This window comes from Oreochromis niloticus, linkage group LG3 (genome assembly GCF_001858045.2).
Source record: "Oreochromis niloticus isolate F11D_XX linkage group LG3, O_niloticus_UMD_NMBU, whole genome shotgun sequence".
Lineage (NCBI taxonomy): Eukaryota > Metazoa > Chordata > Actinopteri > Cichliformes > Cichlidae > Oreochromis > Oreochromis niloticus.
The window spans coordinates 2,325,727-2,344,540 of NC_031967.2; the positions used below are offsets into that span (position 1 = coordinate 2,325,727).

Genomic DNA, 18,814 nt, shown 5'->3' on the forward strand with positions numbered 1-18,814 from the left:
ATATTAAAAAGTGTCTGGATGCTCAATCATCCAGTAAATCCCCCAAAAGTTGATTGTGTTCATCTGGATGTTTTCAGCAGCATGGATCAGTGTGAGGACAGAGAGGAGGGAGTCCCTCCCTCTAAAAGCACTCTGTGTGGGGAACATGAGAGCCAGACCAAAGCTCAGAGGTGAGATGACCATCTCTAACTGTCCGTGACTCTTCTCCATGTCACAGCTCAGCACTCACATCACTGCTCCATCATTATTCACACTCATACCTCTGTGTGTGTTGTTTTAAAGCCCAGAGCTGTGGGGCGTACCAGGCTCAGCTGGACATAACCCTAAAACTAATCCAGAACCTGGACCTGATCCCAGCTGTGTTTCCTTAAAGAGCAACGAGTCGAAGGATATTATTCTAAACTTTAACAAAAGACTGTTATGTGACAAAGAGTAAGTACATTATTTTTATGAGTTTCAGATTGTTCATCATGTCATTAATTTAATATTTCCAGTTTTTCCTTCCTATCTCATGAAACTGTTACATTTATTGTTTTTCTTTTAGGATCAATAAGAGGCCAGAATCTCCTGGACCTGAACCCAGCTGTGTGTCCTTAAAGAGCAACATGTCGAAGGGTATTGTTGTAAACTTTAAAGGCTGTTCTTCTGCTGCTGAGAGGTAATGTGTGTCTAGATGTTGTTGCTGACTCTGTATTTTTGAATAAATCCTCATGTTTAATATCAGCTCAGCTCTTCAATTCAAACAAAGGCTTAATATACGTGTGTATTTGATATAATGCCAACAAGTACAAATAGGTGTTCTTACAGGTCTTAATCATAGAGGTCTGATAAGTCTGGTGACTTTCACAGTCAGCAATTTTGCTGCCTTTTACTTTATATTGGCCTTTTAAAGCCCTTCAAATTCATACAGAGCTTTTAACACCAAACTCCTTTACAGTCCTTCTCCTCTCACACACGGGCCGTTTATCAATGCCCAAGTACGCGAGTACGTACTCGCCGAGAACGCGAGCACGGACTCGTGGGCCGTTTCTCAATTCTCAAGTACGCGAGCACGGACTCGTGGGCCGTTTCTCAATTCTCAAGTACGCGAGCACGGACTCGTGATTTGTACAGTCGGAACACCAGCGTACGTGATGATGTCACAGGTCCGGAGTTTTTACTGCCGTCCCCTCTTAATTTAACTGTGAGTAACATGTTATGAAGCTTAACTTTAATCACAGCCAAACCGGTTTACTCAGGAACAAATAAAACACTGAAATAAACCAAACATTAACATTTAGAAGTGATCTAAGTGACTTATATATCATTTTTAACCTCGGTAGTGAAACCTCTAATAATAAAAATAGTGTACATGTACATACGTGTACATACCTTAATAGAAACAAGCAGGTGAGATGTTAGAACGCTTTTATTTCTATTCTAGTGGACACTCAATACTATAGACAACTGCTGGGGTTTCTTTAACCTGAGTAGTGAGAAGTCCGCGAGCGCTGGGGGGGGGGGTTGAAAACGATGTGCCGGGAGTCCGCTGTTGAGTGTTGGACGAAATGCATTCTGGGACATATAGCTGTCCCAAGTCTACACCGATGCATGCTCGATAAAACGGGCGGATCAAGGACTTTTTCGCGTTCTCGGCGTGATGCGTACTTCGAATTGGAACAGTACTTGGTCTCCGACTGATGACGTATCACGAGTACACGAGAACGCAAGTACGCATATTGATAAACGCCCACGATCACACGACTGATTTGTCTGCAGCAGCTGTGTTACTGCTAGTATTTTATTATGTGTATAATCTCCTCATATTGTTCCTGTGGTTTAGTTTGACTTCCTTCTGCAAACTCAGCTGCTCTGTTGCTGATACACGTCTCCATCAATATGATTGATCAGATGCTGCCAACACCATGTGTTTCATGTGAACGCTCAGCTGAAACCCTGGGTTGACTTATCGAGTTAATAACAAGCTTCACGTGACTGTGAATGCTAAAGTGAATCCAGATAAAGGAAAGAGACCCTGCTAATGTTGGACTCACTTCTTAGTGTAGATCCCAGGAGGAAGTTCAACATAGCAGCCATTCTTTGTGCGAGCTCGACCAAACCTGAGACCACAGTGCAGGATAATGATTATCATCTGTCTCTGTCAAGGACATTTAAAATCCACAAATAACAAAAATAATTATATTTGATCATTAAAAATCTCTTTTCAATTAAAAAAGCATGAGCACACTGGTGGATTACAGAAACATGAAAACTCGTTAACAGTAAAGTTAATTTAGGCGTAAACAAAGTGTCAAACATACTTAAGTAGAAGGACTGATGTTTGTGTTAAAATAGCCTCTTAAAGCTGAAATACTGATTCAGCTTTCTCCAAAAGTTCATCTGGACGTAGTGTTTGGGGGAAAAAGTGACTTCTTCAGTCTCAGCTGACTGCAGGTTTCAATCTTATAAACAGTACATTTACATAATGACTGAAACCAGCCCACTGAAGGAACAATGGGCTGTGAGGTCAGTTCCTTAATCTTAATTATGCAATTCGCATGACCATTGATCAACAACCACTGATCAATAACCAATATCCATGAGTCCCATTCACAGAGAGTTTGGGGAATGGCTGCAATCACAGCATTGTAAGATGGTGACAGATGGACCCTTAGGCCCCCTCCTCGATTCAGAGATGGTCTTTCCCTTTTCATGTAAATGGCCTCATCGACTCCGCCCTCCAACCAGCGTTCCTCCCTGTCCAGGATGTTACATCCTCATCATTGAAAGAGTGTCCACTGGCCTGTAGGTGTAGACTGCAGAGTCCTGGCCCGACGAGGTCGCTCTTCTGTGTTGAAGCCAGAGGTTGTTCGGTTTCCCCGATGTATAAATCCTGGCAATCCTCCTGCACTTAACAGCGTACACTATGTTACTCTGTTTGTGTCAGGGGACCCGATCCTTGGGGTGGAACAGTTTTTGGCGCAGCGTGTTTTGGGGTTTAAACGCCACAGAGACCCGGTGTTTAGAAAAAACGTGTCTCAGGTGCTCCGATACTCCTGACACATATGGGATCACTACAGGTCACTTAGTCAGCAGTTGTCCTTCTCTCCTGGATTGGCTGGAGCTTTCTTTAGGTGGTAGTAGGAGACCCAATGTGCAGACACTCAGAGGCGGATCGTGAACTCAAAAGGGTAACAAAACTAGGAATACAAAATACACTTACACAGACAGAACACACAGTTAGATGAGGGTAGATTGCAACACGGACACAGAGAAACACAGGGCTTAAATACACGGAGGGAGCAATCAGGGAATGAGTAACAGGAGGGAAACACAGCTGGGGCAAATCAGGCCTAACGAGACAAAGGAAGCACAACCAGACGCATTTACATGAGACACAGACTTTCAAAGTAAAACAGGAAACATAACACAGACTGAACTTACAGACACAGACTCACAGGCAAGCACTACAGAGGGAACAGAGATGTGGGACCAGGGCAGACACAGACACTGACTGGACACGGGGATATAGCAGGCAGGGGAGACAGCAACTGAGGATTACACAGAGACATAAACCATAAGACAGAACTCTAACAAAGAAACCAAAGACTAGAAATGATAAATAATATAATAAACTCAAAACCCTGGGTCAACGACCCAGGCATCCTAACATAGGCAGCAGTTGTCCTTCTCTCCTGGATCGGCTGGAGCTTTCTTTAGGAGCCTTTCCAGCTTTGACAAAAGTCCAGCTGCAATAACCACATTTACGCTACGTCCAGACGAACAGAATCTACTTTTGGAGATTTACTTTCCTGGATGATTGAGAATGCATCAAGACGTTCCTCCTAAAGTGTTATTCAGTGTTGTGACAGTCAGCTGCTTCAGCTGCTGCTGGGATGGGCTGTGGCAAAGAGAACAGAGAAAATCAAAATCAGAGTTTTTCTCTGAATTAAAAGCAAGGAAACAACAATATATTCTACATGGTGAAACTGATGGTTTATGGTGTTTGGGTCTGTTTTTCTGTATTTATGCAGATAAAGTGTAAACTCAGATGAATTATACCATCAAATGTTAAAGGAAAATATCAGGATGAGTGTCTGTGAGCTGAGAAGGACGTGAAGCGAGCAGTTTATCCCAGAGCTGAAGCTGCTCTGTGTGCAGAGATGAGCTCAGATTCCTGCTGTGATTGATCAACAGTCACAGAAATGTAGACTTGTAGTTATTACTGCAGGATGGTCACAGCAGATACTGATGAACATGTATTATGAGGATGGATGATCAAGTTTCTCACTCTCTCCTTTAAATCTCAGTTTTTTCTTCTTCACAGTTTATCTGTTAATTTATTCATGAATAACACTGAAAGAGTTTCTGTTATATTTCCCCTTGAACATCACTTTATTAGGGTGGCATTAGGAAATAGCCCCCCTCCAAAGAATGAATGAATAAATGAATGATGATAATAATAAAATGATTAAAAAGCAGAGCTCAGAGTGGTAGATGGTCAAACATGGATCCACGGGTGGTTCAACTGCATTTGGTGACGTGACTAAAGCAAATCTTTCAAATAATCCCACCATCAACGGGATGTTGTCTCCTTTACTACGGTTACTTTACTTGGTCACCGTGTGAATTTCTTTGAAATGAACCAAATTCTTTTATTTGTTGGTTGTTGCATATTTAAGCTCTACAGTCAGGAAAGGAGGAGATGAGGCCTCAACAATGTTGGGTTGTAGCTGTGGTTCAGGTTAGAGTGAGTGTCCATGGAATAAATGTAAGTCAGTGAACTGGAAACATGACTGTGTTCAAACTTTGTTTTCCTTTTTATAATGAGTCTAATCAAAGGTGCACAGAAGTATCTCCACTTTGACTTTTCTGTGTCACCATCAGAGCTTCTGCACAGTGTGGAGAAAGATCCAGAAGCAGAGCTGGACTGCAGACAGCCAGTCAGAGCAGCTGTGTACAAAGTAAGACTGAACATCTGTCTGCTGATGGACTCATTTCTGAAAACTGGACTTCTTGTGTTGTTCAGACATTGAAGAGTTTTCTTTCTCTTTAGTCTCATTGTTTTTCTTTCTTTCAGCAGATGTTGGTCTGCAGGAGGTTTTAGATGAACATAAGATCAGTCTGAGGAGGAGATGTGAACGTGTGACTGAAGGAAGTGATGAAACAGGAAGTAGAACCCTCCTCAACACCATCTACACTGAGCTCTACATCACAGAGGGACAGAGTGAAGAGGTTCATACCCAACATGAGGTGAGGCAGCTGGAGACAGCTTCCAAGATGGACGCCCTCCATGACGCTCCAATCAGGTGCCAGGACATCTTTAAAGCCTTCCCTGACCAACAGAGACCCATCAGAGTGGTTCTGACCAACGGCGTGGCTGGTGTTGGAAAAACCTTCTCAGTGCAGAAGTTCACTCTGGACTGGGCAGAGGGCTTGGAGAACCAACATGTCAGTGTGGTGGTTCTGCTTTCATTCAGGGAGCTGAACCTGATCAGAGATGAGCAGTACAGTCTTCTGGAGCTGCTCCATGTTTTCCATCCAACATTACAGAAGGTCACAGCAGAGAAGCTGGCTGACTCTCAGCTTTTGTTCATCTTTGACGGCCTGGATGAAAGCAGACTTTCATTGGATTTCACCAACAGGAAGCTGCTGTCTGATGTCACACAGAAGTCATCAGTCAGCCAGCTGCTGACAAACCTCATCCAGGGGAATCTGCTTCCCTCGGCTCTCGTCTGGATAACTTCCCGACCTGCAGCAGCCAATCAGATCCCTCCTACATGTGTTGACAGGCTAACAGAAGTACGAGGCTTCACTGACGCCCAGAAGGAGGAGTACTTCAGGAGGAGATTCAGTGATGAAGAGCTGTCCAGCAGAATCATCTCCCACATGAAGACATGCAGGAGCCTCCACATCATGTGTAGTATCCCAGTCTTCTGCTGGATCACTGCTACAGTTCTGGAGCACATGTTGACTACAGAGCAGAGAGGAGAGCTGCCCAAGACCCTGACTGACATGTACTCACACTTCCTGCTGGTTCAGACAAAGAGGAAGAAGAACAAGTACCATGAGGGACATGAGACGAGTCCACAGGAGCTGACGGAGGCTGACAGGGAAGTTCTTCTGAAGCTGGGGAGGCTGGCGTTTGAACATCTGGAGAAAGGAAACATCATGTTCTACCAAGAAGACCTGGAGCAGTGTGGTCTGGATGTGACAGAGGCCTCGGTGTACTCAGGAGTTTGTACAGAGATCTTCAAAAGAGAGTGTGTGATCTTCCAGAAACCAGTCTACTGCTTTGTTCATCTGAGCATTCAGGAGTTTCTGGCTGCAGTCTACATGTTCCACTGTTTCACCAACAGGAAGACAGAGGTGCTGAAGAACTTCCTGGGAGAAACTTATTGGAAATCATCTCTGGATGATTTCCTGAACAAAGTCATGTATAAATCCCTCCAGAGTGAAAATGGCCACCTGGACCTGTTTGTTCGCTTCCTTCATGGCCTCTGTCTGGAGTCCAACCAGAGACTCTTAGTAGGTCTGCTGGGTCAGACAGAGATCAGTCCAGAAACCATCCAGAGAGTCATCAACAACCTGAAGAAGATGAACAGATATGAAATCTCTCCTGACAGAAGCATCAACATCTTCCACTGTCTGATGGAGATGAACCACCTCTCATTATTTCAGGAGATCCAACAGTTCCTGAAGTCAGAGAACAGATCAGAGAAGGAACTCTCTGAGTTCGGGTGCTCAGCTCTGGCCTTCATGCTGCAGATGTCAGAGGAGGTTCTGGATGAGTTGGACCTGCAGAAGTACAAAACATCAGAGCGGGGACGACAGAGACTGATTCCAGCTGTGAGGAACTGCAGAAAGGCTGGGTGAGTCCAGATGTGATCATTAACATCATTGATCAGTGTAGGTTAGTAGTAGAGCTCGGCGATAAAACGATAACAATATGTATTGCGAAATAACTTTTTCTCGATAGAAAAATTAAACTATTGCGATAGACCTCATCTCTCTCTTCCTGTCTTATAAAAAAACCAATAGCCAATAAAAATTAAGTAGCGCAGAGCCGAACCAATCACAGCCGCAGCGTCACGTCACATTACGTACAGCTCAAGTGCCAAGCCGCACATGTGTATTTGTTTGGGAAGCAGCCAGCCGCCGTGCCGGGTTTTTGGTGACCAGAATACCGAAGCGAACACAGATGACGGTTCCACTGCCGAAGAGATTGTTGAAAAGAAGGGCCAGAGAAGTTCCGTAGTGTGGAGGTATTTCGGCTATTTGAAGTCTGACAAAAAACAGAGTAACGCGCACTGTAAATTGTGCCGAAAGCATGTTCCCACAAAGTCTGGAAATACAACAAACCTTTGTTATCACCTGAAGCAGTGTCACCCACTAGAGCACGCTCAATCTCTGACTGAAAGCGCTAATTTGTCATCGAAAACAACCAGGAGAATCCCTGTGAAGCAGCAACAGTCAGTGAGTCGGCTTTCGCCAGCGTCTTACCATATGACGAAAAAGGTAAGAGACATAGCAACATAATGAATGCCATAGCTTACTTTCTTGCTAAAGACATGCTACCAATAAACACGGTCGAAAATGAAGGATTCAAGCAGCTAATTAAGGTAATGGATCCTTGTTACCAACTCCCTGGACATAAACATTTCTCTCAGACAGCGCTTCCAAAGCAATATTATATAAGTTGGTCAATTTTGTCTCTTTTTCTGTAAAATAAACTAAGATTTATTTTTAGAATTAATATTTTGTTTCTAAGTGGAACTGACAATTTAGTAGTCTGTATTGTTTGTTCTATTTTGAAACTTAAACGCTTTAGCGGCTGCCTTTTGTGTAGATTGTAATATTTGCCTTTATTTTACATAAAACTGAAGCCTCATTTTAAGTACATCTGCCCTGTTGAAGTTATTATGGAAAATGAATATTTAAATCAAAACAAGCTGCTGATTATGTTACATTTTATTTGTGAGCAACATCACATTTAAATCTTACATATATAGATATTTGGCTTATATCGTGATATATATCGTTATCGCCTGAAATGAAAAAAGTATATCGTGATATGAAGAAATCTTATATCGCCCAGTTCTAGTTAGTAGTGTAATTTTGAAAAAATAAAATCAGACTGTAAGCACAAAGTGTTTGTGTCCGTACGCTGCAACCTTCCACACCATCCTTTATTGTACAGACTCAGCAGCAGCTCCATGGATCCCAAATCCAAGAGTGGAGAACAGATTTGAAGTGTGTCACATCCATGCAGTCACAGCTGTTTCCACCATGTTTCCACTGATATTAATCCTGTTCAATGACACGTTTCATATCAGTGAATATGTTCTTTAGGACGTCCACTGACATGTTTAAGTGTCCTGCTGGAAATCACTCAAATCATCCATGAAATCCATGAAAAATCCTTTTAGTGTTTCTAACTTCACCCTCTGTCCTCTCTCTCTCTCCATCCTCCTCACTGCTTCTTTCACTGATAATCACACAAACATCGTATTCAGCTACAAAATAACACAATAATATCATCTGATGATCATTATTATAAGAGCAGGATCCATATTTGATATCAGAGTAACACACTGCTTGGTTATGTGCAGTCATCATCAGTGACTGTGGGTCAAACAGAAGCTCTCTGATTGGTTGCTGACCTTGGTCACCTGTCCACTCTCACCTGTTTGTGTTTGCTCTCTCTTTGCTGTCTCCATCCTCTCTCTCCTTTCTCTCCCTCTCTGTCTTTGTACCATCACTCAGGTCCAATGGAAACAGTGACATTTACAAACCAATCAAAGACAAACTGATCCATGTCAGGTTATAACAATATTCAAAGTGAATACAGGCTGCTGCTGGACACAGACAGGTAACATCATTTTGACTTGCTGTCACCTGGATCTGGACTCATAAACACTGAAGGCCTGAACAGGAATACAAATCATTTTCTGCCAACTAGCGACACACCAGCAGATAATGGCTCAGAAAGCTAAAATGAGCCAATCATTTCTGTGTTTAGTTCCCCTGAAATCAGATCTGATATCAGCAGCTCTGAGTTCATTCATCATTATTGTCCAGTGATGAGATTTCTGCTCCGTTTGGTAACAGTCAGCAGGTTTTTCCTGCGTGTGGACGTGAACAGTCGTACCTGACAGCAGGTAGCAAACAGAGATCATCTTTCCAGCTGGAACTCTTCACTGAGCTGAACTCATTCAAAATGTTCTGGAGTCAAAACAGGAAACAGTCCAAATGTGTGTCTTCACTCTGACTCTAGATCAGATCTCAGTGACAGACTGTGGACATTATGGAAGCCTAAATGTGACACCATCTTCCTCCTTCATCTGCAGATTAAAGCCAAACAAAGATTCTCATTAAAAGTCTGCAGGTCTGAGAGAGACTCAATCGTTGTGTCATGTCAAACACAGTAAGAGGAGCTGAAGCACAGATGTGAAGAGCAGATTCATCAGATTATGACCTCACTCTGTTTTGTCTTCATATACATTCAGTCTGTGTTTATGATGCAGATTTTCTGCTTTTATAATAACACATTTTATATTTTCTATCATCACAGACTGACTCGGTGTCAACTCTCAGAGTCTCACTGTGAAGTTGTGGCCTCAGCTCTGAAGTCCAACCCCTCCCATCTGACAGAGCTGAACATGAGTAACAACTACAACCTGCAGGATTCAGGTGTGAAGCTTCTGTGTGCTGGACTGGAGAGTCCAAACTGTCGACTGCAGACTCTGAGGTGAGTTCGCTGACTGTGGCTGTTGTTTTTTTCTATATTTCAGGTCTTTGATTGATGTTTGAAACTTTCTTTAGTTCCTAAATGTTCAGGATGTGTCTGAAGACGAATGTGAAGAAGTTTGAGTGCTTTCAGAAATGTTGTGTCTTTCCAAACGACTGAACAACAGTTTTTCCTTTTGGCTCCAAACAGAAGTGACAGACTTGAGCAGGGTTCATTTAAAGGCTGACAGAAGTGGAGTGGTTCTGTCTTTTCTATGTTATACTGTAGACTTTCTTTGATACTGTGTCCAAAAGGAGCAGCTTTTACTTTGAAGGGGAGCCGTCTCTGTTTCCTCTTCAGGTTGGATGATGGAAGCAAATGAGTGTGTGATGTTCTTTCAGTGTTGCACTTTGTAGACGCTCCCTGAGCACTGGTCTCACAGCCAGCTGCACATAGAGACCAGTGTTGTTAGTCCAGGTCAGAAGATGACTTGTTGGAATGAAAATGAGCTTGTAGTTTGTCTGCTTTAATCATGTGACTGGAAAAAGGTGTTGGACTTCAAATATGTCCATTTCTTTCACACTTCACCTTTAAAAGTGAAGCCTTGTGGTTCCTGGAAGGAAAAACACGACTTTTTCAAGTCTTTGTCCTGTTTTTATGATAAATGTACGACTTTAATGTGAAACATTCAGAGTTTTTTCTCTTGTTGTGTTTGTTTGAAGCTGCTTCCTGTTGGCTTCAGCTGTTTGGAGTTTCCATTTTCTAAACTTCTACATTCTGAACCTTCTTCAGCTCTGAACAGATGATGAAACACTGAATGATTTCAAGCTCACACTTTGTCTAATAAACTTGCATCTTTCATTCTTCATACAGACTGATGGGCTGTGGTTTGTCAGAGATCAGCTGTGATTATCTGGCAGCAGCACTGAAGTCCAACCCCTCCCATCTGAGACAGCTGGACCTGAGTAACAACAACAAGCTGCAGGATTCAGGAGTGAAGCATCTGTGTGGTTTCCTGGAGAGTCCAGGATGTGGACTTGAAGCTCTGAGGTCAGTCAGCATGTTTTAGTTGTGCTGAGATGAATATGATGTGCAAGTTGTGCTGACACTAAACTGCAGACATCAGGCTGATATTATACTGATCCACACTGAGGATCTTCATGGTAAAGTCTGTTTTCTTCTTCTCTGGTTTAGTCCATTGACTGCAGCAGAACAATGTTCACATTTCAAACAGTGAGACTCAACGTATGGCCCGCGGCCCACACGCGGCCTGCCCACCTTTCCTGATTCAGAGAGAGGGGACCCTGATTAACTGTGTAGTGTTCTTCCTCACAGTTCTAAGTATCAGACACAACAATGAATAATCCACAGCTGACTGTCTTTAGCAGGTCAAAGGTCACGGCACACAGCAGACAGTTGGAAATATTCTAATTCTGATCATTTATCAGCACATATCCATATGTATAAAAACAAAGCTGACACTGTGAGACTTGATCAGAGGTGTGATCATCACAGCAGAGGCCTTTGTGTCAAAGTCACTGAGGATCAAACAGAAACACATGAAGCAGATTTTCCTCTTCTGGCTTTTTATAGCAGATAACCTTCAAAATATTCTGCAGTCGATCAAAAACTGAAGCAAACCATGAATCAACATGTGAACATGAGCTGATGCTGCTGAAGTGAAGCAAAGTTACAGAGGTTTGATTACAGACACAGCTGAGAGTTTGTAATCTGTCATCATTTTAAAAGGTTTACATTTCTTCAGTATTGAACAGCAGAAATGAGGCTTTGTTTTCGGAGGCCGACAGCAGTGAACACAACAGCAGACTGGTGCATAATAAGCAGTGAATAATGCAGAAAACAGATTTTTGAAGGTAAACTGTTCTTGAAGTACACTGAGAAAGAGAGAGCTGTGCAGGAAGTAAAGGTCAAAGTCAGAGAGAATTCATGACCATGTTCATCAAACGTAAAGCGTAGTTTGGATCTTCTTTTGCTGCTGGTTCACTCAGTTTTGGTTGGAGACAGATGAAACCTGCAGCTTCAGGATCTGTGAGCTGTCCACTTTCAGCCCCGACGGCGTGTCCGTGTACGTGCCGTCGAGTGAACGATCCACGCTCTGTGTTTCCATCTTTGTGTGTTTAGCTGCTCTCATTTACTGTTTTATCTGTTTGCTTGTTGTTGAAATACTTTTGGGAGCTTTAACCTGAGATTCTGGCAAAATACATTTATATTAAAAATCCATTCAGGATTGAATGAATCAACATCGCTTTATTCAAATTAAAACCATTTAAATAGGAAAATCCATTTTTTTACAGCCGCCTCTAATGCTGGGTAATGTCAGCTGGTCCATGTGCAGCTGGCTGTGAGGCTCAGGGAGCGTCTACAAAGTGCAACACTGAAAGAACATCATCCATAAATATTGAGGAATAACTGGACTCTCATACAGCGAGACTCAAATGCCTTTAAACATCAGCTTATCCTGCTGATCCAAGTCCAACACTGAGTTTGTAAAAACATGTTTGTCAGTCATTTTGTTTGGTTTCTGAGGAAAATGATTCAATAACTTGCTGCTAATACACAACATTTCATCATATTTCCTCATAACCCTCTTTTGTCTGACCATTTGATCCCATTTGAATTTGCAATAAAGGATCCACAGAGTTTGGTGACAATAATGACAGTAGATGTTTGTGTGAAAGTGCTGGAAGCAAATGAGTGTGTGATGTTCTTTCAGTGTTGCACTTTGTAGACGCTCCCTGAGCACTGGTCTCACAGCCAGCTGCACATAGAGACCAGTGTTGTTAGTCCAGGTCAGAAGATGACTTGTTGGAATGAAAATGAGCTTGTAGTTTGTCTGCTTTAATCATGTGACTGGAAAAAGGTGTTGGACTTCAAATATGTCCATTTCTTTCACACTTCACCTTTAAAAGTGAAGCCTTGTGGTTCCTGGAAGGAAAAACACGACTTTTTCAAGTCTTTGTCCTGTTTTTATGATAAATGTACGACTTTAATGTGAAACATTCAGAGTTTTTTCTCTTGTTGTGTTTGTTTGAAGCTGCTTCCTGTTGGCTTCAGCTGTTTGGAGTTTCCATTTTCTAAACTTCTACATTCTGAACCTTCTTCAGCTCTGAACAGATGATGAAACACTGAATGATTTCAAGCACTTTGTCTAATAAACTTACATCTTTCATTCTTTATACAGATTGAGGAGCTGTGGTTTGTCAGAGATCAGCTGTGATTATCTGGCAGCAGCGCTGAAGTCCAACCCCTCCCATCTGAGACAGCTGGACCTGAGTCACAACTACAAGCTGCAGGATTCAGGAGTGAAGCATCTGTGTGGTTTCCTGGAGAGTCCAGGATGTGGACTTGAAACTCTGAGGTCAGTCAGCATGTTTTAGTTGTGCTGAGATGAATATGATGTGAAAGTTGTGCTGACACTAAACTGCAGACATCAGGCTGATATTATACTGATCCACACTGAGGATCTTCATGGTAAAGTCTGTTTTCTTCTTCTCTGGTTTAGTCCATTGACTGTAGCAGAACAATGTTCACATTTCAAACCTTCAAAGAAGAAGAAAAATCCTCCACTGGATAATTCACTGTGAAACTCTCCAACTCTTCATTCCACCTTAAAGTCTGTCTGACACTGAAATCCAAAGCAAAATGTGCGTTTGCTTTACAGACAGCAGTCCAACACAAACATACACACATCATCCAAAACACAGTCCAACATCCAAATCTCCTCCACTGCCAGCATGAATGATGGGAAAGAGAAGGAGGAACACTCTGACATTCAGGGTTAGAATGAGTTTCATGAAGCAGACTGTGAAGATCAAAGCTGCATTAGAAGCTTACATGAATGAATGAGTGGACAGAAGTGGACAGAGATCATCTGAAGCACTTCAAAGGCTTTAAATCAGCACATTTCTCTTTATTCTTTATCAACTCTGTTAGTTTCTCTCAGTTTTCTGTGGAATGAAGCTAACAGCAGGCTAATAAGATGCTGACCAATAGGTTTCTATTAAAGGTTGTAATTTGTATGTGAAAAAGTGCTTTGGCTCAGCAGGGATCAGCTTACAGGTAGAATACAGCTGCTGGATGGGATTAGCATGTCATAGCTATCTACCAAACTGCTAACTGGGGGATTTCAGGCCATCTATGGATCATTTTTGCTAACTGTTTATTCAGCTTAGGCTCACAGGGCTGCAGCCTGTGCCCTAGCTGTCATAGGGCAAGAGGCGTGGTCCACCTGCACAGGTGAGCAGTCCATCACAGGGCCAACAGAGAGAGACAGAGAAGCACTCTCTCACATCCACACCTACAGCCAATTTAGAAGCACCAATGAACCTAAGCAGCATTTCATTGGACTGTGGGAGAACATCCAACCTCCACAGAAAGGCCAACAAGCTTCAACCTACAACCTTCTTGCTTTAAGGCACTAGTGCGAACCACTTTTCCCCATTTCAGCCCAAATCCTGCATCTTCCTGTTTCTGACTCCAGGCCAGCTCCACTAACACTTTCTCATCAGACACTGCCACCTAGTGGAGGAAGTCTTAGTTCCATTTGAAGCTTCAGATGACAGTTAGTTCCTTTACAAAGAGGTGGAGGTGGTGGGGCCACAGCACCATCATCACTGAGTGCCATAGGACACTTAACCTTTGTTTCCATATGCTGGGAACTTCCTGTTGTTCCAAGGAGGACTGGAAAATGTGTGAAAACCTCCCAGTCAGTTCCTCACAGCACACTTCAATCATTTCCCTCCCACAGCATCAGGACCAGGGCTTTTTCTCTCTTTGGTCCCACTAAGAGATTTCCACACAAACACCTCATCAGTGGGACTCTCAGAGCTACCAGCCCTTTGCTACAATCACAAAGCTCTTCATTGAAATCAATGATATCAAAGCTGGAATCCAATGAGTCCAAGTCTTCTGCTGATTCAGCATCACATTCATCTTTGCTCCTTGTTCTGCATCCCCACCATGGACTTCATTCCTTTCCAAGCCAGCCTTGAGTGTCCTTTATTCAGCTCATCCTCTGCTTTACTTTTACACCTGATTTTAGCTGCTTTATCTCTCTTTCAACAAGTTTCTGTGCCTCAGTCTTTTTCTTCTCTCCCTCATAACAAGACAGCTTCTTCTGCCTGAGAACATGTTGGAGTGATTTACTAATCCAGGGCTACTTATTGGGGAAAATACTTCCTGTTTTCAAAGTAATCCCCATTTTTCCCAGAAAGAAATGTCAGTAGAAATCGATGATCTAAGTGAGAACATGAGCCTTTAAAAAGTCCCAGTGGGTGCAGTCAAAGCAGTTCCTCAGTCCCAGTATAGAGTCTTTGGTCCAGACTGGAACAACTGTGTGCCCAGTTTGAGCTCTCTTCAGTCCTGTGACCTGACAGACCCAGAGGGGCCATCACATCACATGTAGAAGCTCCCCTAATGGAGCCACAACACATGTCCAATACTTAGTCTGTCTTGTTGGACCAACTGGAAGAAATGATTCAAGGACTTAGTCACAGAACAGAGATTCAAATCTCCAAAATCCAACTGGGTGCATCAGGACATATAGTCTGAAACTCTGCACAGTTTCCTGTTTGAAGCTGCTTCCTGTTGGCTTCAGCTGTTTGGAGTTTCCATTTTCTAAACTTCTACATTCTGAACCTTCTTCAGCTCTGAACAGATGATGAAACACTGAATGATTTCAAGCTCACACTTTGTCTAATAAACTTACATCTTTCATTCTTTATACAGATTGAGTTTCTGTGGTTTGTCAAAGATCAGCTGTGATTATCTGGCAGCAGCACTGAAGTCCAACCCCTCCCATCTGAGAGAGCTGGAGCTGTGGGGAAACAACCTGAAGGATCCAGATGTGAAGCAGCTGTCTGATCTTCAGCAGAGTCGAGACTACAGACTGGAGACTCTGAGGTCAGTAGAGTGATGGAGTGAGTGGGTGGTGCTGTCAGCAGTATTGTACTAAACACAGTCAGTATGAAACAAAGATCCAGTGTTTCCTGTAAAGCTGCAGCTTCTCAGTGAAGCTGTGAGAGGAGAATGGTGACAGGCTTCAGGATTGGACACAAACACTTCCTGTTTCTGACCTTTATGGTCACCATGGTAACGGCTGACACGTACTGATCAAACACTGTCAACAGCCAATCAGCTCTCTGAACAAAGCAGCACGCAGACCAATGACTGCATTCATTTCCAAGTTTAAAGCAGTGAAGAACACAGTCTGTAGGTGAGGAAGACTTTAGTGAGAGCAGATGTTTGGATGGAATTCCTCCAGTTAACAGCTGGAACCGTCCATCTGGATTGTTGGGCTTGTTGTTGGGGTTCCTACAGAGCTCAGAGTGGACACACCAAGCTTCTTCTAATGAATGAAAGTCCAAACTCAAACTAGGAGGGAAAAACATTTTCATCAACTTCAATAAAAATCCAAAGATTAGAAAAAGTGAAGCAACAATGAGTCCTAGTACAGTCCCAGCACTGAAGTCCCTGCTGCTCTTTATACTGGATGTGCTGCATCACTGACTGACAGCTGATGAAGAGTCTCTGGAAACACTCGTTTATCTCCTCTGCTCTTCCTTCTTCTCTCTGCAGGTGGTGATGATGGTAAACAGGACGGTGTGTGTGCTGAGAGAGGAGCAGCTGTGTCCTGATGATCCAGAGAGGTTGAAGCAGCAGCAGCTTGTGTGTAGAGACGCTCTGACTGGGCCATGTTACTGGGAGGTGGAGAGGAGAGCTTCATCCAGCAGTGACTGACAGAGGAATGAAGTGCAGATGACTGTCAGTGCTGCAGAGTGAACTGCTCTGAGAACAGCTCCACTGTCAGACACAATGTAGAGTCCAGCATCATCCCTGTGTGTCCCTCTGGATCTGACAGAGGATCATCAGTGTATCTGGACTGCTCTGCTGCTGCTCTGTCCTTCTACAGTCTCTGCACAGTCTCTGTCTGACTCTGGCTTCAGACCCTCCTGGATCAAACTCACCTGGAAAGACTTTCAAACATCACTCAATAGATTTGAATACAGAATAGATTTGATATATACTGTAGATGTACTGTAGAGTTTCAGTTTGTCACTTGTAAATACAGTCTGTGAGCAGCTCTGAGCTGAAAGATCTTTCTAGAAACACCAAATGTTTTCACTCTTCTGTTGCTTTTTCATATATTTCCACAACATTAATACTGATCCCACCTGTCTCACCTGTTTCATGCTTTTATACATAAGAACAGGACACGTGTGATCTGAGCGCTGCTGTGGTTGCTGTGCTGCACGTCTTCATTTAGATAACAGAGACATCTAGTGGTTCAGAGGGAGAACTGCAGGAGGTGGAGCTGTGTTTTAGCATGGAAAACTTTTTATCTTTTAGGCGCAGATACAAATATGACAAGTATCAGTGTAAGATACAAAAGGTCACATCAGTCAGCAGAGGGAACAGTGATCACACAGCAATGTAAGAATAGAAACATAACAGTGAATCTGGACATGTGTACAGATGGAAGCAAACAAACAGGATGTAACACTACATTAAAGCCACAAATGGGAAGAAAACAAAGCCAAAGGAAAATATATTTGATCTCAGGAATCCAAATCAGATGCTTTAGAGCAGGGGTCGGCAACCCTGGGCACGCGTGTCACAGCTGGCACGTGAAGGGTTAACTGATGGCACGACCACAGCTGGACTGGCCATCGGGCATACCGGGCATTTGCCCGGTGAGCCAATAATGATTTTTCATTTTTATGTTTGTTTGTTTGTTTTTGTTATGGTATAAACAATGAAAGGTGGTGGATTAGCCAATTGGTCATGTTCAACTCTGGGCTGGACCAATTACAATACATCCGTATTGAGGGGGAAAGGAACGCGATTCGTCCCGGACTTCAGCAAGAATGAAAAAGACACAAAGCTGGAGTTATTCTGTCTTTACGCTGCAGCTGCCTCTTCTTCTCTCATTCTCTCCCCTCCCTCTCCTGTTGCTACTTCAGTCATGAAACTGATCAATGATCAGCTGATCGTCTCTCGTTTGTTTATCGCCCACTTTGCACCAGAAAGAGGAAACCAGCGGAGGTCGCACTTAACAACAGCAGCACGTTTAAGCTTGATCAGCTGTTGTTAGAATTTATTTAATATTAATTTCTAGTATCAGCTGTTTGCTGGAGTGTACATCACTGTCACAACAGCGTTTGTTTTAGTTCGAAGGCTTTATGGTTTTTCCTATAATACCTGGTGATTGTTTTTGTCAGTTCAGCCTTACGTTTAACCCGAGTGACCACCCGGTCAGCTGGTGGGTAACAGGCATCTCCGAGAACGTTAGAGCACTTTTGCAAATATGTGATGTCTTCATGAATCGAGCAGGTATTTGAAGTTTACACAGCACCATTCTGGCATGAAAATATCTTAAAAGTTTATTTTGTGACCCAGAAAAAGTAATATTTCAAACTCTGCTTGTTTAGGAAACACGCCCACGTTAACCTGTGCTGGTCAGGTTAACGCGGGCATCTGTATGGTGAACATAACGTCATCGCAGCCAGTGTGCCTTGCTACGTTAGCGCAGAGCTGCTTGTGTTTACCCTCAGTGTGACTTTTCTGATTTCAAATTAAAAAACGGGATTTGTATAAGTTATAAAAATTATGTATGATACCACACTAATCATACAGCATGAGTGACATCAGACAGATGTGAGACCACAGAGCTTCCTTATTGAAATTACGCATAAGCTTCATTTTCTTGTCACTGTGTGCTCTGAGATATTTATAGTCCTTCACTATTTTCACATCGACCCCCTGCATTGAAACTGGGGTCACTGGTTTCCTGGTTCTCCTAAAGTCCACAATCATTTCCTCGATCTTTGTCACATTGATCTCCAGATGATTCTGTTCACACCTCATGACAAAGGAGTCCACCACAGCCGGGTTCTCCGTCTCATCACCCTCACTGATGCATCAAACCAACAAGAGTCATCAGAAAACTTCTGAAGATAGCAGGTCTCTGTGCAGTCTCCGTATTCCCTCTGACTCTGCAGTACCGCTGTTAGCTCCTTTGTTTTGTTTGCTAGCAACTTAACGTTCCTCATTACAATAGACGGGAAGCAATACAGCCCCATACTT

The 18,814-nt window shown here is 43.0% G+C and overlaps 1 protein-coding gene across 7 annotated transcripts in view; it reads left to right on the forward strand.

Annotated features, from left to right (window-relative positions):
- LOC112842667 (protein NLRC3) overlaps window positions 1-18,814 on the forward strand; it is a 77,185-nt gene that overhangs the window by 13,405 nt on the left and 44,966 nt on the right. For 5 of the 7 annotated variants that reach the window (XM_025899764.1, XM_025899770.1, XM_025899765.1 and 2 more), the window contains 3 exons: window positions 78-170; window positions 283-432; window positions 545-658. In XM_025899764.1, coding sequence (XP_025755549.1) covers window positions 82-170; window positions 283-432; window positions 545-658 — 353 coding nt within the window. In that variant the 5' untranslated portion in view covers window positions 78-81. Of the gene's footprint in view, window positions 1-77; window positions 171-282; window positions 433-544; window positions 659-4,399; window positions 4,751-4,866; window positions 4,944-5,059; window positions 5,115-18,814 lie in introns of those variants that run through there. The other 2 variants (XR_003214606.1, XR_003214603.1) reach the window with 2 other exon arrangements.